Source organism: Homalodisca vitripennis, unplaced genomic scaffold (assembly GCF_021130785.1).
Source record: "Homalodisca vitripennis isolate AUS2020 unplaced genomic scaffold, UT_GWSS_2.1 ScUCBcl_2131;HRSCAF=6575, whole genome shotgun sequence".
Lineage (NCBI taxonomy): Eukaryota > Metazoa > Arthropoda > Insecta > Hemiptera > Cicadellidae > Homalodisca > Homalodisca vitripennis.
In genome coordinates this window covers 82,342-108,527 of record NW_025778295.1, presented here as the reverse complement: position 1 = coordinate 108,527, position 26,186 = coordinate 82,342, and the positions used below count along the sequence as shown (strand labels likewise).

At 34.0% G+C, this 26,186-nt stretch overlaps 1 protein-coding gene across 1 annotated transcript in view; it reads left to right on the top strand.

The window, feature by feature from the left end:
- LOC124371869 (kynurenine/alpha-aminoadipate aminotransferase, mitochondrial-like) overlaps window positions 1-25,901 on the top strand; it is a 62,368-nt gene extending 36,467 nt beyond the window's left edge. The window contains exons 5-11 of the mRNA XM_046830235.1: window positions 368-484; window positions 8,451-8,598; window positions 12,790-12,794; window positions 18,580-18,750; window positions 21,381-21,507; window positions 22,170-22,381; window positions 25,765-25,901. Coding sequence (XP_046686191.1) covers window positions 368-484; window positions 8,451-8,598; window positions 12,790-12,794; window positions 18,580-18,750; window positions 21,381-21,507; window positions 22,170-22,381; window positions 25,765-25,818 — 834 coding nt within the window. The 3' untranslated portion in view covers window positions 25,819-25,901. The remainder of the gene's footprint in view (window positions 1-367; window positions 485-8,450; window positions 8,599-12,789; window positions 12,795-18,579; window positions 18,751-21,380; window positions 21,508-22,169; window positions 22,382-25,764) is intronic.
- Window positions 25,902-26,186: the final 285 nt, after the last annotated feature.

The following is a 26,186-nucleotide window of genomic DNA, read 5'->3' as shown; positions in this document are numbered from 1 at the left end:
TATTGGTTACCTAAAAAAAACACTATAATGTAAAAAAAAACATATAGACAGAATGATGTAACTGCTATGAGACAGTAAACTCTGATTATGATTCTTGACTTGAAAAAACTCACAATTGGAAACGGCTGAAAAAATAGTTAATTTTATTAAACTGGTTGAGTTTGTATTGTTAAAGAAGGGATTATAGAGCAACATTTAGCCATCATATAACATACTAAAGTGTACTTTGTTAAATGTATCATTTGATTTTTTTATGTATCACCAATTTATTCATATAGTGGCTACTGACAGATGCTAGCAGAATTTCATATAAGGTCACAGTATACCTTGTACAGTGTTTTATAATGCAATATGTCTGTTGTTATAGTTAAGGCCATATAATCCACAGTATATTGGCTTGGAACAAGACAAAGACGGAGTTCAACCACATCAACTCCGTCGTCTGCTAGAGGAGAGAGTTCAAGAAGACAAACCCCTACCTAAGGTATTGTATTAATAGTGTGTATATAACAACTTATGAATCCTATTATAAAAACATTTGGGGGGTTCTTGGTACTTCACACTATTAGTCCAGTGCTTCTGGTACTGTTAAAAAGTTTGGATGGCCTTTTTTGGTGTGTCACTTGAGTCATTGTGTAGTGCAAAGTATAATTTTTCTCACAAATTAAAAGAAATGGTAGTAAGAAAATATTTCTTTCATTAATAAACACAAACAGTGGTAATATCATCACTAAACAAGATATTGGTCAGTTGCTTCGTTGATCCGACCCGTTTATCTGACAGAAAAAGGTCCACTAAAGTACATCCATTTTTTAAATCATATCATTCCTCAGTCTCAGTAAAACCCTATTGGACACCTTTTTAATTTTCTGTATAGTTTTAATTCGAGAATCACCATGATTTTGGACTAAATGATGCAATATAACTGATTTAAATATTCTGTTACACTTGTTAAAATCTCGTTAAAAATGCGAGTAAATTTGTGATAATGTTTCCTACACACTCATGTACCTCATGAGTTCAGAGAAGATCCCAATACAAATCTGTAGTGTATTTAGTGTGAGAAGTACTAAGTTGGTAGGTATCCATAGTGATATTTAATGTCTGCACCAGTGATGTTGGCAGTATGTATTGTCAGGCGATGTAACATACGATGTGGTCTAAAAGAATAAAGAATGCTCATAGGCTGCTCTCCTGTGACGTCACATCACGCCACTACCCTACAACCAACGGTCCAAGCTGGCCAGCCAGCAGTCCACCCGAAGTCCACCACCAGACACCGTCATGTAACCTCCGCGTCCCTTCCGTTCCTTTACGAGCGGTCCTAGAGCAATGTTACTCTAAATGTGTAGTTTCATTATTCTTCCCGACCCATAGAGAGTACAGTGTCGACCCGCATACATTACAGTGGCGACGAGGAAAACAACTGCAACAGTGAATTACAGTGATTTAGTGCGGAAGGGCAACAAGCGTAATGAACACGTGCAAATAACCGCGAATGTGCAAGGACATTCCGGACATTCCAACGGTCGGGAGTAGTAAGGTACGCCGATCGATATAAACTATTCTTGGTGTAAGCAGCGCACAAGCTGATTTTAATCGTTGCAATTAATGCCGTTAGACGATTATTTTTACCGGGGACATTTTAAACAGTTATTACGGAGTGTACAAGAAAACAAAATGGCAACTATCGGGTCTATGGGTTATTTTGATAGTGCGGAAGAATCGTGGCAGTCTTATATAGAGAGATTTGAGTTTTTTATTGATTGTAATGATATCGATAATTCAAAGAAACTAAGCACTTTGTTGACAGTTATGGGTGTAAGGACCTATACGTTACTGAAAGACTTAATTACACCAGACAAACCGTCTGACAAGTCGTACAAGGAAATTGTGGACACTATAGCGAATCATCTGCATCCCAAGCCTTCTTTTATCACGGAAAGATTTAAATTTAGTAGGCGGAATCAATTGGATCATGAAACGGTTAGCGATTATATTGTGCACTTAAAACAGTTATCTAAGTATTGTGAATTTGGTGATAAATTGCCAGACTACTTAAGGGACAGATTAGTCGCGGGTCTGCGAGACCAACAGATACAGAAAAGACTTCTCGGGGAGGAGAACCTCACTTATGAAAAAGCCGTGCAACTAGCTACTGCAATGGAATTTGCTGAGAAGGGGGCGGCCCAGATGACAACTGCAGGAGGACGTATTCACCGGATGCAGAGCAGCGGGTCGATACCGAAAAGGACACAGGCGGCGAGCATCGCAGCGAGACGGTCATCGGACGGCGGGAAGGCGCTGGGAGACATCACCTGCTATTGTTGCGGCAAGCGAGGATCACACACAGCATCGCAATGTCGGTTTCGTGAGTACACGTGTAATCATTGTAAAAAGAAGGGACACCTTGAAAGAGTTTGTAGATCGAAAAATTATGTTAACAAACCTAATGAGAACAAACCAAATGTTTTTACAAATAGGTCTAAGGAGCTTTCAGCTAAAGGGAAACAGTTTTACAGCAATAAAAAGCAATATGTTTATAAAGGTAGGCAGCACTATGTAGAGGAAAGTAAAGAATCAGCAGAGTCCGGTTCAGATAATCACTGGAAACATAAAGACAATGACGATGTGTATGACATTTCCAATCTATTTACGGTTAAAGAAATAGAAACTAAGATTAATAAAATTGAGCCAATAACGGTACAGTTATTAGTGGAAAGTAAGGAAATTGTATTTGAAGTCGATAGTGGAGCTTGTGTTTCAGTTATGTCAGAAAAAGATTGTAAGACTAAGTTAGGAAATATAAACATGTATCCAACTAGCTTAGTATTAAGTTCATATACACATGAAAAGATCAGGCCTTTAGGTAAGGTTATGGTCAATGTACAACATAAAGGTAAAGAGAAACAATTAGCTTTATACATCGTAGCTAATGGGGCTAATCCCTTGTTAGGGCGTGATTGGATGCAAGCATTAGATTTAACAGTTAGAGTGCCTAGTAATGTAAACAATGTACAGTCAGCCGATCGCACGAGCATGGTGGGGGTTGTGCCAACTGCAGGCGGCAGCGCGGCAGACGCATGCACGCCTGTCAGTGGAAGCCACAACACACCTGTAGAGGTAAACAAACAAACATCTGTCAATCCGTCTGTTGTCAACAACAACAAACAAGTAGAATTACTGTACAATGAGTTTCCAAATGTATTTACGGATAAGTTGGGATGTTTCAAGGGTGCACCAGTTAAATTAAAGTTAAAAGAAAATGTAGTACCAAAATACTTTAAACCTAGGACGTTACCTTTTACACTTAAAGAAAAAGTAGAAGCCGAGCTGACTAGACTAGAACAAGAGAACGTTATTTCACCAGTAGATACCAGTGAATGGGGGACTCCCATTGTACCAATTATTAAGGCTAATGGGAAAATAAGAATTTGTGGGGATTATAAAATAACTGTAAATCCTTTCTTGGAGGTAGACCGACACCCGTTACCGAAAATTGAAGAAATATTTGCCAGCCTACAAAACGGAGAAAAATTCTCTAAAATAGATTTATCTTCAGCTTATCAGCAGCTTAAACTAGATGTAGATAGTCAAACGTATTGTACAATTAGCACACACAAAGGATTGTATGCTTACAATCGCCTATGTTTTGGTATCAGTTCAGCACCGGGAATATTCCAGAGAATAATAGAACGAACATTACAAGGTATCCCGGGGGTAACTGTATTTTTAGATGACATTCTAGTAACAGGTAAAAACAATGAGGAACACATGCATAGACTTAGACTAGTGTGTCAAAGACTTGAAGACAATGGGTTCACAGTGAGCAAGAACAAATGTAAATTTTTCTGTGACAGTTTTAGAATATTTAGGTTTTGTTATCAGTAAACAAGGGTTGCATACCGCACCTAGTAAGGTTGAAGCAATTGTCAAGGCACCTGAAACCTCAAAATGTGACACAGCTTAAAGCCTTCCTTGGTCTTGTTAATTACTATTCACGTTTCATTCCTAGGATATCCACTATTTTAACCCCAATGTATCAGTTGTTAAGAAGGATACCGATTTTTGTATTTAATTTAGCATGTAAGAAGGCACTACAAAGAGATTAAGCAAAAGTTAATCTCTGCTGAAGTTTATAGCGCATTATGATCCTGCATTACCACTAGTGGTAGCCAGTGATGCTAGTCCATATGGCATTGCATCAGTTTTGAGTCAGATTCAATACGACGGTACAGAAAGACCTATATCATTCGCAAGTAGAGTGTTAAATAGCGCTGAGAAAAACTATTCACAAATAGATAAGGAAGCATTAAGCATTGTATTTTGGTGTTAAGAAATTTAGTCAATATTTATATGGTACACAGTTTTTGTTAAAGACTGATCATAAGCCTTTAGTGGCTATTTTTGGACCAAAGAAAGGGTTACCTGCTTTCGCAGCCAGTAGGTTACAAACGATACGCTTTGTTTTTAAGTGGTTTCCAATATGATATTGTGTATGTTAAGTCCCACAACCATGGCAATGCCGATGGTTTATCTAGATTACCTGTAAATAGTGAGATTAAAGATGAAATCTCGGATGATGACCTTAATATTAATGTCATAGGTACCTATTTGCAGTGTTTAGCTGAAAATGACATACCATTAAGCTATGTAGACATAAAAAGAGAATCAATGGTAGATAGTGAAATCAAAAAGGTAATATCCTATGTAGAATTAGGTTGGCCTATTGTAACTGAACCAGATCTAAAGCCATTTGAAATTAGACAGTCGGAATTAACCTTGGAGCAAGGAATCCTAATGTGGGGGTACAGGGTGGTAATACCTAAAAGGTTCAGAATAAACATTCTGAACGAATTGCATACTTCACACATAGGTATTGTTCGCATGAAGGCATTAGCCCGTGCATATGTATGGTGGCCTAATATCGACCGGGACATAGAACAACTAGCTAACAGCTGTGCAGCCTGTTTGGAGGAACGAGCAAAACCGCCCAAGGCTTTCCTGCATCATTGGAATGTTCCGGAACGAGTTTGGTCTCGAATTCATATTGATTTTTTTTGGACCTTTTCAGTCCAAGTTATTTTTGGTGGTAAAAGATGCGTACTCTAAGTGGCCAGAGGTGTTGCCCGTTGCTTCAACGGCAGCTATTCACACGATTGTGAAATTAAGGGAATTATTTAGTAGGTATGGTATTGTAGACCACATAGTGTCCGACAACGGACCACCTTTTATACCAGTCAAGAGTTTAAAGAATTTTTGATGTCAAATGGTATCAAACACACGTTTTCACCACCATACCACCCAGAAACCATGGTTTGGCAGAACGGTCAGTCAGAACTATTAAAAATAAATTGAAAACAGCTCTTCATAATTCCAAGGATGATTTAGAATTAGCTTTGAGTAACTTCCTGTTCACTTACAGAAATACAGTGCATTCTACTACCAATCTATCGCCAGCTCAATTAATGTTGGGCAGATCGCTAAAGTCTAGGTTAGATTTTAATTCGCCCAAATGTTAAAGCAATAATGTCAGATAATCAAGAAAAACAACGATTGTAACTATAGGGGTTAGTAAAACTAGACAGTTAGCTATTGGACAACCAATCATAGCCAGAGATTACAGAGGTAGAAATAAGTGGATACCAGGTGTGGTAGTTGTTTCACGATTAGGACCAGTCACGTATTTAGTTGAACTGAATACGGGCATGAGGTGGAAACGACATATCGACCAGTTGGTAGGTTTACAGTGTAGTCCGGAAATGTCTGAGTTGACAACAATGCCTAGACTCCCAGAACGCAAGCGTGGCAACAGAGCACACGCAGGAAACGATCGATATACAGTCGCGGGACAGAGCGAGCGCAAGGTCGCCAGTACTTTTAGCAACGACCTTGCCCCCCTCTCCGCAAAAACCATAACAATAACAGAAAACGCTCAGGGGCAAAGCCCCAGCCCATGTACAAATGTAAAACAATAACAGTTCCAGCGTTTCAACCCAAACAAATGACACCTGTTAGACGATACCCACTAAGGGATCGTAAACCTTTAGTCAAAATGGACTTGTAAATACAACCCAATTGTGAACTTGTATATAATTAATATTGTTTAAGCATTATTATTATCGATTTGTTAATTGTGTTCATTCAATGTGTTTATTAATTGCTATATTCTGATTTATTGGTTTTGATTGAAGTGTTTGTGATTTGTGTTAAATGATTATATTGAGTTTGTATTTTGTTCTCTATAATCTATACTTACAAAAATAAAAGAGTATAATGTCAATTTTCTTATTCATTGTAATTGATTTAAAATTGGAGAATTGTAAAACAAATTGTAATTGATAAATTTCTAAAATGTAGGGGACTTATGTATTTAAGGGGGAGGATTGTAGTGTATTTAGTGTGAGAAGTACTAAGTTGGTAGGTATCCATAGTGATATTTAATGTCTGCACCAGTGATGTTGGCAGTATGTATTGTCAGGCGATGTAACATACGATGTGGTCTAAAAGAATAAAGAATGCTCATAGGCTGCTCTCCTGTGACGTCACATCACGCCACTACCCTACAAACCAACGGTCCAAGCTGGCCAGCCAGCAGTCCACCCGAAGTCCACCACCAGACACCGTCATGTAACCTCCGCGTCCCTTCCGTTCCTTTACGAGCGGTCCTAGAGCAATGTTACTCTAAATGTGTAGTTTTTCATTATTCTTCCCGACCCATAGAGAGTACAGTGTCGACCCGCATACATTACAAAATCCTAAAACATTAAATATAAAATATTTTAAACTTTTATTCTTGAGCTACTTGTGAATACTTCACATGGGACAAACAAACCTAACTTCTGACTATCTTATAACTACTTTCCCCTATCACAACCTCATTTTTAGAAATTTTGCTAGGGTTTACAAAAAACTCTTAAAGCTTCCAAATAAAGAGCTGTATGGAGATATATGAAACATAATTTGGAAGTGCATAATACATACAACTTTCCAAATTATCTTCTTGTCTTTGAACCACCTAAAAAATCTAAAAAAATATTAAATTTCATATTTTTATGTAAAAATGTAAATAAAGTATACCAGATATGTCAAATACCGTACATAATTTTGATCATGTAATACATAAAGAGCAAATTTGTAAATTAAAAATTTTATACTTCAAAAATTTCCCTAGCCTTACTATTTTTTTGTGAAGATGGATAAATCCATTTTGCAGAAATTGCCAGTTTTATAACCACAATAAAGTAAAGCTATCTTACTTTTATATGTTTTGATTACTTACAAAGAGGGCCGACTAGATGTAGCCTAGGGCAGAGTTTTGGATTGTGGCTCCCAAAAGTATTAAAATATGACTTTTGTCACAAACTCTACATTTCCAAATAAATAAAAGAACAATTTATCTGCAAACTCATGCTTAATATTCTACAGCATCATGTCATTCTCAACGAATGTTCTCTTATCATACAGACATGAGCATCCTTTAATTAAAGTTGAAGGGATATAATACTCTGTCCTTTTTATCAATTAAGTTGAGGAGATCTAGGTAAACATAACAAAATGACATACAAAGTTCAATTCAACTCTTTGTAAATTATAAAAAATAGAATTATTCACGAAGTGAATCCTTTTAAAAACAAGATAATATATTGGATTAGATATGTTTATAACATTCTATGCTTATTAAACAACCATAATAATGGAGCCAAACAAATTCTAGTTTACTTAGGTTCTCTTTCCCATACAATAAATATTTACCACCGAAATTCAAAAAGAGAAAATAAACTATTTCAAAACAAAAAGGGAAACGCACATTAACAGAAACACATTAACACACATTGACAGAAAGTCTATGCAAACTGATTTAATTATCCCTTAAAATTTCAGCCTGTGTTTCATTCAAGCTATGTATCAGGCTTATGAATGTTTCTATGAAAGAAGAAAATTTAAATGAAGAAAAACAAATAATAAAATACTAGACAACAAATGGATACAATCGTAAAATAATTGGTACATTGATTGATAAATAGAGAAATTAAAACCAAAGTAACAAAGGATTATAATTTGAAAAAGGAAACACAATATATTTGTGTTCCATACAACCCAGAACTACATAAACCAATCTGAAATACAACTAGTTGTGGTATAAAACACATAAATAAAAAAAAAACTTCTAACTTAGATCAATATGAAAAGCAAATATTTAGCTAGTATAGCTAATATATGATTTCTGTGTAGCATAAGTTTTTTTTTGTAAATTCTTAATCCTACACCATTTAAAAATATTATACACTACCTACTTAAAATTAGAAACATTTTCCTCTGCATTTAAATTTTGTTTTATTCCTGTAACTTTTAAAGTATATTTTGCTAAAGTATAGTAATTTAGGATGAGTTAAGAATTAATTAACTATATTGTATTTTGTAACTATAATTACTGTTTTATGTTACAGTTAATGTATATCAATCCAACAGCCTGTAATCCAACTGGCAGGAATCTTTCTCTTCAGCGCAGAAAAGAACTTTACAAAATAGCGAGTGAATACAATTTCTTGATACTTGAAGACGACCCTTATTATTTCTTAAGTTTAATGGAGGTAAGTTTTTTATTTACATTTTTATTAATAAATAAGCAAAATAATAATATGAAACTCAATTTATATAATGTAGAGCAAATATAATAGTTTTGATAAGAATTTATATTTTTATTAAATTGTAATACAATTTTGTAGAAGTAAAAAAATGTCTTCAATACTTATGAGACCACTTCCATCAAGTATACAATGCAGAAAATGAACAAAGCGTATTATAATGTATAACATTTCATCCATAATCAAACTGTAGCTGTAGTCATCTGACTGTTGCTTCCTCAGAAACTAGAAAATTGTAGAGGCTCTTTTGTTTATTCATCAGCTACATAATATAACACTACCTTGAATAAATTTTTATTAAACACATGATTTCTCTATCAAGGTTTAGTATGTTTAACAGAATATATTCTTTTACATACAAAATTACATGTTCCCTGTGGTTCTGCACACAATTTTCAGAAACAAAGTGATTTTCTTCTTAGTAAAAGCACTTATGGTGTAATTTGATGGAGCCTTATGATATTTTCAAAATGTAAGTAGGCATACATCAGGTACTTATTATTTCCCTGTTCATGTTTAGGAAGATCAGAGGTTAAGCGAAATTGTGATTGACCCTTATATTACATTTTAAGTGTGCAGGAGCACTTCTTGTTCTAATACACTCTATTTCTGATGCCACAGCTGAGTTTGACTAGACATCCCGATCAAGAAAATATGTACAAAAGTAAGTCTCGGAAATCTACTTAGATTAAAAGGTGTCAATTTCTGGATGTTTAAATTCACTTCCAGTCTAATGTATTTATGGTACCACAGTTGAATTTGCCTTATTGCCCTGATCAAGAAAATATATACATATGGAGGTTTCAGAAACCTACTTTTATCAAAAAGCATCTACTTCTGGTCAAAGATAATTCCAATGCCTTAATATAATTGACCTTACTGTCCTGATGAAGAAAATATATATAAATACGTAGGGCTGAAAAGCCTATTTCGGTCAAAAGTGTGTACTTCTGATTATTTAAATCTTAGTAATTTAATTTTGGTCTAAGATATTTGCAGTACCAAGATTGAGTTTGCCTTGTTGTCTCGATGAAGAATATATATACATATCAGCAAGAGACTACAAGTCCTGATTATGATTGTAGGAAGAAATCTACCACTAACTTTACTGAAGAGCAAAAACTAAAGATAGTTAATACGGTTTACATTGGTAGACCCAAAATGAGTTAATTATAAAAAGAGTATAAAACTAGAATATACGTACCATAAACCGGGGGCTACTTTGCGCCTCAGGTGGTTACCTTACCCCAGTGACGAAAATAGTTACCGCACAACCTGGTGGAAATTCAATGAACTGGCAGCCCGTTGTTTCTAGCTTAACCGGTAGGTAGCACCACTAGCAATGCCAAATATCATTTTCAGACCATTCTGCCATATTGGAGTTGATGTATGTGTTTGGAAATGTTGTACCAACATTTGCTGTGATTTTACTTTGATAAAAAGTGGTGTTTTCAACACGTTTTCACACATGAAAAGGTAAGCCAAAGTGTTTATTTATGTAGGGTAACTATTTGTAAACAAAATTACATCACAAAACACTTCCTACCAAGTGTGTTTTCTAACTTACATATTTTTAGTTTCCTAGGTTATGTTTCTGCTGAAAATGGGGTAACTTTGCCCCACAAACAAGAGTGGGGCAAAGTTACCCCATACTAAGATCTCACTTGTTTTCAGCAATGTTTAGCTTGTTTTTTTAGGATATGATAAAAATGTATATGTGCATATCTGTTACAAGTCTCTGTGTAATTATCAAGGTAAGTTTTAAAAACATTTATCCCTCTGCTTACTATATTAGAGCTTGTTTTTTTCAGATGGTTTGAGCTTACAAACGCAAACTTGGTGCTCGACGCTATGCAGATTATTCACCAGAGCAGTTAGAGGAATGCTTGCAAGCAATAAGGGATGGTTTATACAGCCATCGTCGAGCTGCAGAACACTTCAATATACCAAGACGAACAATTTTAAACAAACTTAAACAGAAACATACCAAACAAGTAAGGAAACCCATAATATTTTCAAGGGATGAAGAGGAATCCTTTGTGTCATACATTGAAACATTGAGTGATTTTGGCTTTCTGATAACTACGGAAGATCTCAGGTATGTCGTAAGAAGTTACTTAGAGAGAACTAGCTGTGTAATTAAAGATTTTCAAGAGAACAAGCCTGGCCTTGAGTGGATGAAACATTTCTTGAAATGTTACCCAAGATTGAAAGAGCGCATGGCATCCAACATAAAAAGAAGCCGAGCTGCAGTTACTGAAGATATACTTCAGGATTATATTAAAAACTTTGCAAGAAGTTGTCAAAGACGTGCCACTTGAAAATATTTGGAATCTAGATGAGACCAATTTGTCAGATGATCCTTTAAAGAAGAAAGTTATTTGTCGCCGTGGCACTAAATATCCTGAAAAACTTTGTAATTTTTCCAAATCAAGCACCTCTCTTACGATTTGCGGCAGTGCGGCTGGTGAAATATTGCTACCTTTCATTGTGTATAAAGGAACCCAGATGTGGGACGTTTGAACTGAAGGAGGGCCAAAAAACACTCGTTATTTGAGCACAAAGTCTGGGTGGTTTGACGGACGGGCTTTCAATGAATGGTTCGAGAGTTTGTACCTGCCACGGCTTAGGAAATCAAAAGGAAAAACAGTTGTGATTGCGGATAACCTATCAAGCCACTTAAATGTCAGTATTTTTGAGAAGTGTAGAGAAAACAATATTAGTTTTGTATGTCTCCCGCCAAACAGTACCCACCTAACACAACCACTGGATGTTGCGTTTTTTAGACCAACAAAGGTCGCTTGGAGAAAGATTTTAAGTAACTGGAAAGATACCCCAGACGGTATGAAAGCAGGAGTTTTGCCCAAACATGTATTCCCTTCATTACTGAAAAAGCTTCTAGAAGACATGGAGCCCAACATGAAAAAAAAGCTTGAAAGTGGATTTAGAAAAACTGGGATATATCCATGTGATATACAACCTCTTTTAGACAGATTAGGCCAAAAAGCAGTTGAACCCTCAGCTGTAAGCTCAGCATTTTATAGACCTTGTACAAAGAACCAAATCCATAATAGGCGAAACTTCCACAAACACTAAAAGAAGGAAGAAGATAGTACTTCCTGCGGGTAAAAGCCTCTCTAATGAAGAAATGCTAAATAACACTCTAATTTCCTCTGATACCGGCAGCAACAGCAAAGCCTTTAATAAAAGACTCAAAACCAAAACTAAGAAGCCACTTGAAAAGAGATGTCGCAGACAATATGAGGACAGTGGTACCGATACGGATGATGATATTTTAAGTGAAATGGAATTAAATTTCAGTAACAGTTCAGATGAAGACTGGGAATTATTCCGTAAAAAACAACTTGAATTGATGGATGAAGAAAACAGGAAACCAAACAAACCAACCATTCAACCAATAAGAAAGGAAGTGGACACCTTTGTGGTTGTGATTTATCAAGATGAATATTGTCCTGGCATTATTGACAGTTTTAAAGAAGAAGGTGCAGTAGTGAGTGCTATGTTTAAGACGCCAAAGGGAATAGGAAATGGCCAGAAAAAAAGGATTCAATAAATTACTCTTGGGAAGAGATTGTTGGTAGTATAAATCCTCCAAAACAAAATAAACAACAGGGACATGTTCAGGGTCCCCGAGCTTATATCTGATGTCAACTAACTTTTGAAGTTGATAGACTTAACTAATACCATTTTTTTATTTAATAACATGTTTTTATACTCTTTTCATGAGGTTTAATATAGACATCTGTACCTATACGATGTTTTATTTTCACAAATATTCCTAAAATGTATTTATTAAAACTCTTGTTAGTGTCAGCCACTTCTTAGGACATATTATAATACTCAAATCAAGGGTGTTTCTTTGCCCCAGTTTATTTTTTACTATGAGAAACCGTTAACTTTTCTGAGTGGGGCAAAGTTACCTGAACCCCTGGGTAACTTTACCCCACTTTTCAAAAAACTAAAAAAAATAGAAAAGCATGGTAAACTGGTCATTTAAGTACTCAAACATGTTCTTTGGATGGTTTAAGTCAATTTGAAACATTGCCGATAATTTATCTATAACAGCTTTTGTAAAAATTGTGAATTGTTAAAAAAAGTGCAGAAAAATGGAGCAAAGTAGGCCCGGTTTACGGTACTTGGTTTTAACGAGTGGTGGCCAAAATTAAAAAAAGGACTGTTATAGTGCACGAACAAATATTTTTAAATCAGTACATATAATCACCTGAACTTTTCTGCAGCTGAAAAATGATATGTGACGATATGAATATTGTCCATTGGTTTACAAAAGACAATATTTTAAAACTTTATAAAGGTGAAGTGATCCAACAAGTGAAAAAACTGTGATGTGAAGGTTACCATTAAAGTAGCAACACTGATGATATAGCTAAAATAAAAATTATGTGCCAGATAAATTCAGCCTCTTTTTTAAAACAACAGATTAATGTAAAGGCAAGTTTGAGGAAAAACATGCGTTATCCAACTGACTCTCTCTTTCAGGAATCCTCCCTACTTTCACTACGACAGTTACATATAAAAGAATTACTACTTCACATCTACAAAAATGCTAATACAATATTCCCAGAAATTTTGCACTCTCACCAAACAAGATATTCAGAACATGTTGGTATCTATGTAATTAGATTAGATAAATCGTTTTCAAAAACCAATTCTTACTATATTTCACATATTCTATTTAGAAACATATGTAACAATTTTCAGCATTTAAATTTATTTGAATCAGGTACTATTGCAAATTTTAAATATAATGTCACAGAACTGTTGTTACAAATTGGAGTTTAAGGATCCGAGACTTTCATTCATTCAGACTGGGGCCCAACCACCTAGACCTCTCTCCCTCCCCCCCCCCCCCCCCCGTACTCATCATACACGGTGTTGTGAATGTGGTCTTACTTCTACCGATGGTTATGTCTAATACAACAGTATTATCTCTTTATCCCCTTCATCACACATATTTTTACATATTCTACATTATATGCCTTAAAACACACCAACACGTAACAGTAACACGTTTTTTTTCGACATCTAGATAACATTAAACTTTTTAGTACGTTTATATGTTTATCTGTAATATATAGTTTAATAACTCATACTTAAATTATATAAATAATATTTATCCAACTACTGCACTTAAAATTAAACTGTTTTATTTTTATTGCCGTTTAGTAAGTATAGTAAAAGAGTAATTTACAATTTATCATCTGTATATAGGTGTATACACGTTTTGGAAATAAATAATTTTTCTCTTCCGTTCTGTTCAATGTGGCCTACATCACGATAATCATGAAGATGGTAATATGGTAATCTGACGATTCACAAATGTGTTTGTGAAGTGGGTTTTATGACTCAGTTTAAAAAGTATTTTCAATTCATTAAATGTTTTAATTTTATCACTGGTGCAATGGAGTTAAGGTTATGTAGAAACTTTGTCTTTATAATATGCATTACAATACCAAATTTGGCTTTAATATATAAGCAAAAATACAAATTAAGAGCTGTATAGTTGATATTCTCTAAAATTTTAATGTAAACAAATATTTTAGTTTCTTTGGAAAATTTCAGAAGAAAGTGTCAACAGGTCGTCGTGCAAGAGACATAGTGTCGAAACTACAAAATCGGCGATTTTGAGATAAGACTGCTTTTCCACTAATGTTGATGTGCTCTATTGAATAGACATACTGTCGTATCTGTATCTCTTGTCGTTTTTAACCAGTATAGCTACCTTAAGGTTGGTCGTAACTAACTTTATCACAATTATACAAGGAACATACTGACGTACCTGTACTTACGACACTATGTCTCTCAAGCGTAATATTTGTTATTCAAAAGACATAGTGTCGTAACTAACAAAACATATTACGCAATATGTTTCTCGTCAATCCCCAATACTCAACCTTTCAAAGGTTTTATAATTTTTTTAATACGAACAATTAATTTTCAATATTTATACACTTCATTACTGTTATACACTGTGACTGTGCTAGAAGAGAATTTATGTTTTGTTGTTGTTCAGAGTTGGCATCAGCTGTTTTGTGATGGGCCAATGCAAACTTGCAGTTGGCTAAACTGAATCTTTATGTAAACAAGGATAACCTCAGTGTAGTGAATGTTGTGTTTATCTGTTGTTCTAATGTTTTCAAGTGTATTTAAATGAAAAATGACTACCAACACGGACAGTGAAGATGAGATTTCACTGTCTAACTATTTGATTGATAAGTGTAACACAACAAACAATGAAAATGGTGAGTTAGATCCAGATTACTTTCCAACATGTTCCATTGAATGCTGCGGTAAAGACGTTTACTCTTTATGTGATCATTGCCTTTGTATTTTATGCAAAGATCACACAGCTGTTCCATGTGGTGATGGCCATAAATTACTTTTAATTCTCGAACCTGTTTGTCCTGAAGGCGGTTCATTAGTTAAAAAACTGAAGCCTACCCAAGGTTATGATGAACAACAATCTAACCCTAGACATGATCAGCAACTGAATAGCTGTGAGATAGGCATTTTTAAGGATGAGGTGTACGCTGCATGTCCATTGTGTTACATATATCTTTGTTTCAACCATCTCGATAAAAGTATTTGTCGCAATGATCACAAAATTGAAGAAACTGTTACAACTCCAAATGTAACTGATAGGCCTACTGTGAAAAACTGGTCAGAATGAATCTGTGATAATTTCAATCTGTCCTACCCCTGAATCCTTTGAAGTAGATGGTAGCAGGAAGGAGACTACCAAGAAACGCAAAAAAAGAATAAATAAAAAGAAAATTGCAAAAGAACTTAAAAACAAAGGTGAAAAATACAGTAGCGTGAAGAGAAACGTAAGCGTGCCTGCGAGAAATGAATTGAAAGAAAGGTGCAATGGAAAGATATGTGAAAAATTTTTGCATGAATGCTCAAAAATTACTGAAGAAGAAAGGGAACAAATTATGAAAGTCTTTTATGGTACTGGTAGTCTTCAGTTGCAAAGGGAGTTCATAGCCAGGTATGTGAAACAGACTAGAACGAAGAGAAAAACTAGTGGTAAAGAAGATTCGAGGAGGAAATACACCTTGAAATACTTTTTACCAAAAAAGGACTTAGAAATCTCTGTGTGTAAAAAATTGTTTTTGAACACACTGGGCATATCGGATAGAACTGTCAATACAACTTTATCTAAGGTAAGAGAATCAGGCGTAATTGAAAAAGAGAAAAGGGGACGGTCGCCCAACAGCTTTGAAAAACCGAGATACTACTGTGCGTGAGGCAATAAGGACTCATATTAATCGATTCCCGCGCATGGAATCACATTATTGCCGTGCATCCACATCAAAGGAGTATTTGCATCCTGACCTGAGCCTTTACAAAATGGTAGAAATGTTTAACAATGAAAATAAGAGTAAAGGAATAACTACTAGTTATTATACCTACTGGAAGGGGTTTAGAGACATGCATCTAGCGTTTCATCATCCTAAAAAGGACCAGTGCACCCTTTGCAATTCGTATAGGACCGGTGATGAAAGAAAAAAAGCAGAACTTGAAAATAGATATCAAGTTCATATAGCTGAAAAAGAGGCTGTGAGGGAATTGAAAAGGCATTTTAAGGCTAACCTGGCTGATGAAACTTGTGTATGTGCCGCTTTTGATTTGCAGCAGGTCATTCTACTTCCTATAGCACCAGATAGTCAACTTTTCTATCACAGAAGATTAACTAATTTCAATTTAACCGTATATGACATTGCAACAAAGGATTGTGCATGTTATGTGTGGCATGAGGGCCAAGGCCGAAGAGGGTCATCTGATATTGGCACTTGTTTGTTCAAGTACCTTTCAAGTCTTGATCGCAACAAAGTAAAGGAAGTATTTTTGTTCTCCAATGGATGTTGCGGTCAGAACAAAAACTCAGGCATTGCTACTATGCTACTAAATTTTGTGAGCAACTCACAAAACATCTCCTTCATTTCACTAAAATTTTTTGAGCCTTATCACGGCCAAAATGAAGGTGATTCCGCGCACAGTGCGATAAATTCGGCATTGAGTACTGCTGGTAATGTCTTTGTTCCAGCTGAGTTAAAATCAATCATACGTCTTGCGCGTAGGAACAAACCTTACACAGTACACAGCATGGAAAACTCAGACTTTATGGATTTTTTGGGACTTGGAAAAATGCTTAAGGTGCTCACTGTGCGATCTGATGATAATGGAGCTAAGCTGAACTGGCCGACAATGGTGGAGTACATGGTTTTGAAGAAGGAGCCAAACAAAATCTTTTTTAAATCTAGCCACTTGACTTAAGAATACAGAAGTTTAACAATTCCACATGATGCAACTCTGAAAGGTTTGAAGCCCAAACAACTTTACAAGAAAAACCAGCCGATGCTTAGTGGAGAAAAGTATGCCGACCTAATAGGACTTTGTGCTGGATCGACTCCCATCATAAAAGGAGAGGAAAATGTTCAGTTCTATAAAAACTTGCGTCATAAATGAACAGATAAAGTGGCTGGACATTGATGGATGAACAATGAATTATTGATATGCAATTTTTTCGTCAATGTAGTGTCTTTTTATTTGTAATTAGGTTTAATCATTTTATGTTTTTAGTAATGTAGTGTGATCTCACTGTTTGATGTTTCCCTAAACAAAATTTTCATTATAATTATATTGTATGTAGTCTGTGTTATAATTAGGCCTAACAATAAAATTAGCGCAAATTAATCCTACCTCTTTAGAATTTTCCTATTTTTAATGACATACTTAGTATTTTTTATTCTGTCACACTAGTTTAATTTTTACACAGTATTTTACTTTTTCCCCAAAGTATGGGTAGCTTGTTATATAGAGTTTAATATTATTTTTATATTATATTACAATACTATTTTATTTTATACAAAAATAATAATTATTCTTGTAAAATAAAGCAAGTTTTTATAATAATAACAGTGTTGTAAATGCATAGCCCTAAACCTTTTTTTGAGACATACAGTCGTATCTGCTTAAAACAGCTGTAGAAAAGAAGAAAAAGAAAAATATCAAATGTTAATGGTCAATAAACCATGGCAAGATATGTTTTAGAACATTGAAATAGTCTTGGTAATATTTTATTGCTCATTTACGCAGTTACAGCATAAGATGTGCTGTAGGTTTCTTTGGAGGGCTCTCCTGAAAAGTTGCCATTTCACAGTTACGACACTATGTCTCTTGCACGACGAGGTGTTTAGTGTCAATTCAATTTAGATTATGTTTCATAAATATTATCATCATTTTCTTGAACTAAAAATTACCCCACAAAACTTCTCTAATTTTTCTCTCCTCAAGAATCATCCTCAGACTTCAGCGAACATTAAAAAAGAATTAGCTAGCTTGGTTCTGCCATTCTGGAGATTTGCACTCAGCATCACATTTAGCGATTTGTTGTATTTTTAAGATATGGTCTGTTTACTGTACAAAAACTATTTTCTTCTACTGAAAAATTGCACATTCATAATTTAAAACACAACACCTTGTTTTAAACTAAACTAAAGGCGACAAATACCTGGTTGATTCTCTAATATTTATACCATTCATCATAATTATAATCGTTTTTTGTTCAACATCAGTTGAGTGAAAATGGCTCTTCACAGTGCTAAAATATTTCAGGAATATAATAAATTGTTAAGCAATGTTTTGACACAGTGTAAAACGGAAAACGCACATGTTTGTCGTGACACCGGCAGAGTAAGCCTAAGAACTAATATTACTATACATCCTATAAGTTTGTCACTTTGGTTTACTATAATAAGAAATGAACATTTTATTCCAAATAAAAACTGTTACACACTGAATATTAAAAGAACTAAGGTTGATAAATTATAGATATAAATATTTAAATGTGTTTCTGATGCTTTGGTTGTATGACAGGAGGACACAGGCCAGTCTGCTGTCGATGGACGTGGAGGGCCGGGTAATTCGAGCTGAATCTTTTTCTAAAATCCTCAGTTCAGGCCTCAGAGTGGGCTTTGTGACAGGACCATCTCATCTCATCAGACAGATAGAGCTTCACATCCAGGTATCCACTCTACACACCGCAGGTGTGCCTCAGGTATGTATTACATAGCCTGATCAATAAAGCTCAGAAACTACTGAACCAGAAATCAGTTTACAATCCTAATGAGGCATGTGATCTGAGAAATGATTTTGAAATCTGATCCTTTGAGCTCAATCCCACTGGCTTAAAATTTCAATAAAAATCTAATAGAAATGCTAAAAAAATTCAGAGTTTACATTGAACATTACTTTTACATTATCAAGAATAAAAACGCTATTTATTTACACAAATTTCATACTAATTATTATAGTATTAAGCAGATGTATACCATATGAACAGAGATTTTTTATTAAAATTTATTTATACAACTCAGTGGGGAATGATAATTTTATTATATAGCTAATTTAAACAGCATTATTTGAGCAAGAGAGGATGGAGGAGATATAGTTCCATCCAAGAGCCCAGAGTGAAAATGAAAACTGACTCAACACAAATGAGTCATCAGGTGGTAAGAAGATAATATCTCAGTCCCTCCCCTCCTGCAAGACTATATTTAGTCACATACAAGTAAAACACCCTAATTCCCTAATTGCTGTTATCGTAAAGATAAAATTCAAACACTTAAATTTGTAATTATGTAATCTAATGCATTCACACAACACATACACTTAATTATCCAATGCTTAAAATAACATACATTAGTTTACTTAAGTAATAAAATTTATGAATTTGGTAGTTACAAAATTGCTTATTGCAATATACACACAGTTAAACATTCTTACAATATATGATATTGTATATTTACTTGCTGCATATTTACTTGATCAGTTTTAAAATACCTCGGACTGTATTTCACAGCTCTAAATTTAAATTTAATTATGTTATTTCACATAAAATAAGCCAATTATTTTTGTTCACATAAAACTTGTCTTCCAATTCAGCTGTTCTTCTGGAGGCCTCAGTTAAAATTTAGCTTTATCAGCTTCCAATTCTTTGCTTTGTTTGTTTGTTTTTGTTTTGTTTTTTTTTTTTTTTTTTTTTTGTATAGTACACTTTCTTTCTTTTTCTTCCTGCTTCCTTCCTTTTCTTTATTTTCAAAAGATATTCATTGTAGATAGCATGGACATTTCTTGAGGACTGAATAAATCTTTTTGTGATAGTCAAATTATTCAACCCACTTACTGAATTTAAACTGTCGTAAATTTACCTGAATAAGTTTTCTTTGTGTAGATTTTCTTCTAAACATTCTTTGTTGACAGAAAAGCATTTTTGAAGCATTTCTGTGCAACATGGTCAATATGAAGAATCATAAAGCTTTTCAACTCCTTAAATTGCTCAGCTTCAACAATGTCCAGAAGTTCAATAAAGAATTTATCCAGCTGAGTTTGAGTTCTTATGTAATATTTACACATTTCTTTGATATCGGAAATAGAAAATAATCCTATATACTGCCTCATAGTATAATATACACAGATACCAGATAACCACCACTTCGTGACTAATTCTTTTAAACATTTTGTAAACCTTTTTAGGCTTACTCAGTCACTTCTAATGACATTAGGATCCAAACATGTGATATCATGTAAAAATGGATATTTCAAGGGGTGATTTTCCCGTCAGTTTTCTGGTTACCATTAGTATTCTATGTTTTTATGCCTTCCTTATATTTATCTTTTCTAAATCAGTTGAAACATGGCAAGTTCGCATACATCTTTATTAAAAAACCCTAAGTCAATATGATTGTTAGGAATGAACTTCTTAGCATTTCCTAAATCAACGTTAACAAAAATGTTTTTGATACTCTCTAGATGTTCTTTTCTAATGACTTTTTGTTGAGAATGTAACATGTTGTGTAGAAAAAAGACCATTGGTGCATCATCTTGAAATTATTTTATAAAGGGCTCAAACAAGTCAAACATGAATGATAAAAATGCTAATTTAGCTTGCAAGAGCTTATGCCTTCACAGTAACAAAACTGGTAGAAGACAATTCCTTTCTAGTTTCTACCATGATATCAACATATTTTTTTACAACATTCAGTATTAAAATGTCACATGTTAACTCGAGTTACATGTAAAAACTAAACCCCACATTCACACCCAAAGTTTCAAAAAGAATAACGCTCAAACATGTAACTACAGCATACCAGCTATTCAGTGTCTGACAAAAATTGTAAATAATTTTAAAAATAAAAAAGTTTTGAAATATCAGTTTGAAAATCAGTAACCGTGAGCACTGAAACCCAAATCTATCTCCAAAGTACAAACAGCAAAATCCTCCTCCTATCTTTGATAATTCAGTACTTCAGTAATAATTTTGAATTAGCAGTTTAAAATTTGTTTTTACTACTCATGCAATCCACTTCAGTCGAAAGTAGATCATAGCTATTTTGAAAGTATTAAGTATAGTATAAGTATACATACTGACACATATTCTGTACTCGATGTATATGAATAAAGTTCTCTTTGATTGATTGATTGATAGATTTTTTCTTTCAGTAGAAAATTAAATCCTACTGTTTTTGAGGAATGATTGTTTTAATAAAAATACAAACAAACAGCATAGCTAAATAAACCTATTAGTGTTAAAGTGTCTTATTTGTTTATTTTTACCTATTTAACCATATCCTAAAATATATCCCCAAATTATATGAATACCCTATTTAATATTATTCATGTGTTAAGGTAATAGTCAGTAAACTCCTGAAGTCTTGGGACCATGAGGGCTATCTACAGCACATTGAACAGGTGAAGAAGTTTTACCGGGAGAGGAGAGACCTCATGGTGGCTGCTTGTAATCGTTATCTCAAGGGTAAATTATTAAAATTATACTTGTTACTAATTTAACACAGAAATCCCTGCTCTAACTTCCCCAAAATTCTTCTCACATGTGATCCAAACAAGATCCTATTTTACCTTTGGAAAATTATGTGGATGGAGTGAAATAGTTTTTATAACCAAAAGTAATTTGCAAATAGTCTTATAAAATTGAGGTTATAAAATTACATATTATAGTACGAAACTGCCATGAATGGGATCACATTTACTGATAAATATTTACAATACTGCAAGAGAAAATAACAGGAAAAGCAATAGTCCCATCTCCAAAGAGGAAGGAATAAAACCTTATGTCTTCACTTTCATTGGATATCAGACTACTCTTCAAATGTCATCAGCTTGATATGAATTACAAAATGTGTAGTGCTTTGCTCAGTTTTCTGTATGAGTTTTCCTTGAAAAATGTTGTTATCACTTTGTATATTTTGTAATGTACAATAATATGGATTTATTAGGATGGGCTTGCAAAATCACATTTTGTCCTACAAACTTACATTACAAATACAGTATACGTAAAATACTAACTTAAATCCATCCAGTATGTTTTTTGAAGCTAATTAATACATTATTTACATCAAATATAAAACTGAGATGTAAATGATAGTAACGATCTTGACAGTTAGATTTACTGTGCAGATGTAGCAGAGTGGAATGTACCGACAGGGGGCATGTTCCTGTGGGTCAAGGTGCCTGTCCTGAAGGACACATGGAGCCTTGCTATCAAGCACTGTATGGAGAAACACCTGATTGTGGTCCCAGGACACCCCTTCACTGCCGGACTGACCCCACCTCAGTATAACTACATCAGACTTTCGTTCTCACTGGCCTCACCTGAGCAGATGGACAAGGTAATCATCACCTCAACAGTGCAGGGAAATGTAACCACAATGTGAGTCATGTTATGGTTTAGAAATAGCTACACATAACAACCTTCCGGAACTCACACTGCAGCACTTAAGTTTAGGTACAGATTTATTTATAATTATTTACGTGTAGTGTATGTGTTATACTTACTTCAAGTGTTTAAGTTTTACCATAGCCCAGTGTAATAACCTGGAGTCTGCATGACTATGTCAAAATGGCAAATATGCAAGTTAATACATTTTTTCATACTCTTCATTTTAGAATTTAAAGAGCTTAAAAACAAAATGTTTTAAAATCTTGTTTTAAAATTCAATTTTTATTATTGATTTAGGAAAATAAATCAACCATGCATAAAGATAGGAACGTTATCAAAACTTCTAGAAGAAAGTTTTCTTCAAACTTCACACCAGAAAAGATTTTATGATTGTTGATATACTCAGTAAAAGATATAAACTATACCACTGTTCAAAGAGACTGAAGGATCTCAATGGTACAAACACCTCCATAAATAAATTCCTATTCACAACAAAATCATGTACTAGGTTACTAGATATCTGGGGCACAAGCCTGACTGTTTCAGTGGCTCTTATAAAATGAAACTGGTGCTTGTAGTACTGTAAGACCAAACCAAAAGGACATGCCTAAAAAGATGAAAGGTTACCTTTTTATATATTGTTCTGAGAAAAACAAAGTTTTGTTGCTTTTATCAATGGACACCACAATATTGTGACAAATGAGGAGAAAGGAAACAAGAAACTGTTGCATATTACAACAAAACCAAAGCAGGAATAGACCTGCTAGATGTGAAGTGTGCTGTCTATACGTCCAGCAGCAGGACAAGGCATTGGCCTCTTACAATTTTGTTTCAAATAATTAATAGAAGCACTGTAGACAGTTTTATTTTTTAAAGCACATTCAATAAAAACTAACTTTTCACCAGTTTTGATTTTATCCTAGATCTAGGGATGAAGCTAATCAAACCTCAACTAGACAGATTTTCATTTCCAAATCTGGCCGTAACTTTTAAGATGTGGTCAACTCTAAAAACAACTTTCAGAACTAAATCTAGGGCTATTTCTTCAACTGATATGGAAAATTATAAGTGTTGATCTTAAAATACCCATTTGTTAAATGGAAATAGATTTATACAGGCTAAATTTTTTTTAGGAGAAAAACATTATTTTCAAGGTGTCTGGAAACAAGAACACATTTTTAAACTACAGCTGCAGATGAAGATGTTTGCTTGCACAACACATCTATTAGGGCAGTTGCTAAGAAATGTTCAGTCCTCAGAATAAAATTGAAATATAAATTAGAGGGTAAATTACCAATGAACAAAAAATTTTGCCCTGCTTCCATTCTAACAAAGAAGAGTAGGCTGATGATGGCTAGTTGATGGAGGAAATATTAATGAAGTTTCTCTAACAAAAACAGACGAAAACGAGATTAGTGACTTTGAAACAAATTGATTCAGACCTAGCTCAGTCTGCGAGGAATGAAGATCAGCCAAAAACAGAGTCATCCACCGGTCTCGCTGATGAGTCATGTGTACACCCTCAAAGACAATCCTGGAACATAAAAAAATTCAGAAATTTCATAGAATAATGGAAACGTTGCAGGTCGACTACAAGAGGAATATCAAGTCCATTCTAGAGGCACTTCTTTTATCCAGCATTTGAAGAAAACAAGAAAAAAGGGATTGTAAGCGAAAGAATGCTAACGATTGTCTCAGGAGAATTGTGTAAAAATATTTTGAAAAGAAGAAAGATGAAATTTGAAGCAATTTATTTAGAAAGAAACATCAAAAGACAATGAAAGATGAAGGAGAATGAGAGATTAAAGAAAAATATGATCCGACATTTGAAAAATAGAAAAAAAATAGTATCAAACATTCCTTCAGATAGCTCTGACTTAAGTATAGAGTTTCCTCTGGAGAAAGAGTGTCCCCGGAAGATGAGAACTGCAGAAACCTTATTCATTCTAGTAAGCCTTTACGAAAATAACTATCATCTTGACAAAATAATTAAAGTCACTAAATATACTCCAACAATTTCATTGATGGTACAGTGTGGTAGCTTGTGGAAATGTCCCGAAAGACTGAAATACCAGTGGAAGAATCTGAAATCCCACATAAATGAGCCTAGAAAGACCAGTAAAACTCGTAATGTTTACTCTGTTCCTGAGTTGGACTTTCTATGGAATTAACGTAGTTTTTAAAAGATATGTGTTATGTGCCTTCCAGTTTTTTGAGTTCATTACTGAATATTGAATTTTTCCCTTTTCAAATTACAGTTTTGACATTTTGGAAGTCAATTATTAATATACAACACTGTAAAGAATTACAAACTAACTTTACATGTTTCTGATTTTATTTACCTTAATCTATTATTCATATGGTCAACTACTGATGCAAAAACTCAATATTGTTGAAAAATATTTAAAGTGTTTATAGTTAGTTAAATTGAAATACTTATTAACAAAACTTAATCTGGAGGTTTTAATGAGTTCCTTAAAGTATTCACTGATTCTCAAAAACGTTAATGTATGTGGTCGTTAAGAAATTATGTATAGCAGCAGTAATTAATTGTAAGTGATCAACGACTGGTGCCCTTACCTTAGAGTAATTTATTGCTCTCATGAAAAAATGTAGAAAACTAAAACTTTTATTCTTCACCTGTGCCCTTCAAATATCAAGGTTTGATGGTGTATTTTTTATATTTTCACAGAATTTACCTTAACTGAATATGTTTGTGTAAGGTACATCATAACATGTTTACTTTTAATACTGGTAAGTAGATTTTTATATAGAGGGCCTCATTTTTACTTATATTATAATTTTGAGAAAAAACTAGAGTTTACAGTTTTTTCTTAACTGTTTTTTCTAATCAGTTACTCTTAACTGATTCATCTGTAGGTATATATGCAGATCCAGAATCCTGAAGAATTGAAGGCACAGACAAACTAGAATCACTCATACTCATCTTAAATACTGTGAAAATGTAGTTACTTCAGTTTAAATTGATTATTTATTAATATTAACAGAGACCACGATCAACTGTTTACTCACAAAACAATGGCTAGCTCTCATGGAATAGTGAAGTAAGTCACCTGTTTCCAGGGAATAGTGAAGTAAGTCAGACTTACACCACTGTTGTTTGCAACAATATCAGCTGGTATCCAATAAGTTACAGATACCAGTGATCTATGAAGAGAGAGGGAGGTTCTGCTGATATTAGAACCCCACACTGGGAGTTGAAATAAGATATTCAGCTGTTCGGAAGAAGAATATAATAAATGTAAGAAGAATTATTTTATTTTGTAATCAATTTCAATTATTTGATTTAATTAACCAGTTTGTGTGTTGCAGGGGGTAAAACTTCTAGCTGAAATAATTCAAGAAGCAGTCAAGAATGGAAACTAAAAGATAAATATACTTTTAAACTGTACTGCTCCTTTTTTATTGAAAAACTAAAATTTTGTGAATAAATTAAACTTTAAAAACTACACTGGTTTTAATTACATTTTTACCATTTATTGTTTATTAATTTGTTTAACAAATAAGTACAAATTACATCCTCCAATTTTAGTTCAAGAGTCTAGTACAAAGTGAACGTAAAGTAAATTATACAAGCATGTATCGAATAGTGTGAAAATATCCTCCTTCGATAAAGAAAACATTCCCAGTAGAAAACATAGTAGGTTAAAAAATAATAAACTTAAGTGACAGTGACTTGTTAGTAGAACTAGTTTCTGATGGTCTAGAATCAGGCATGCCTACCAGTATCAATC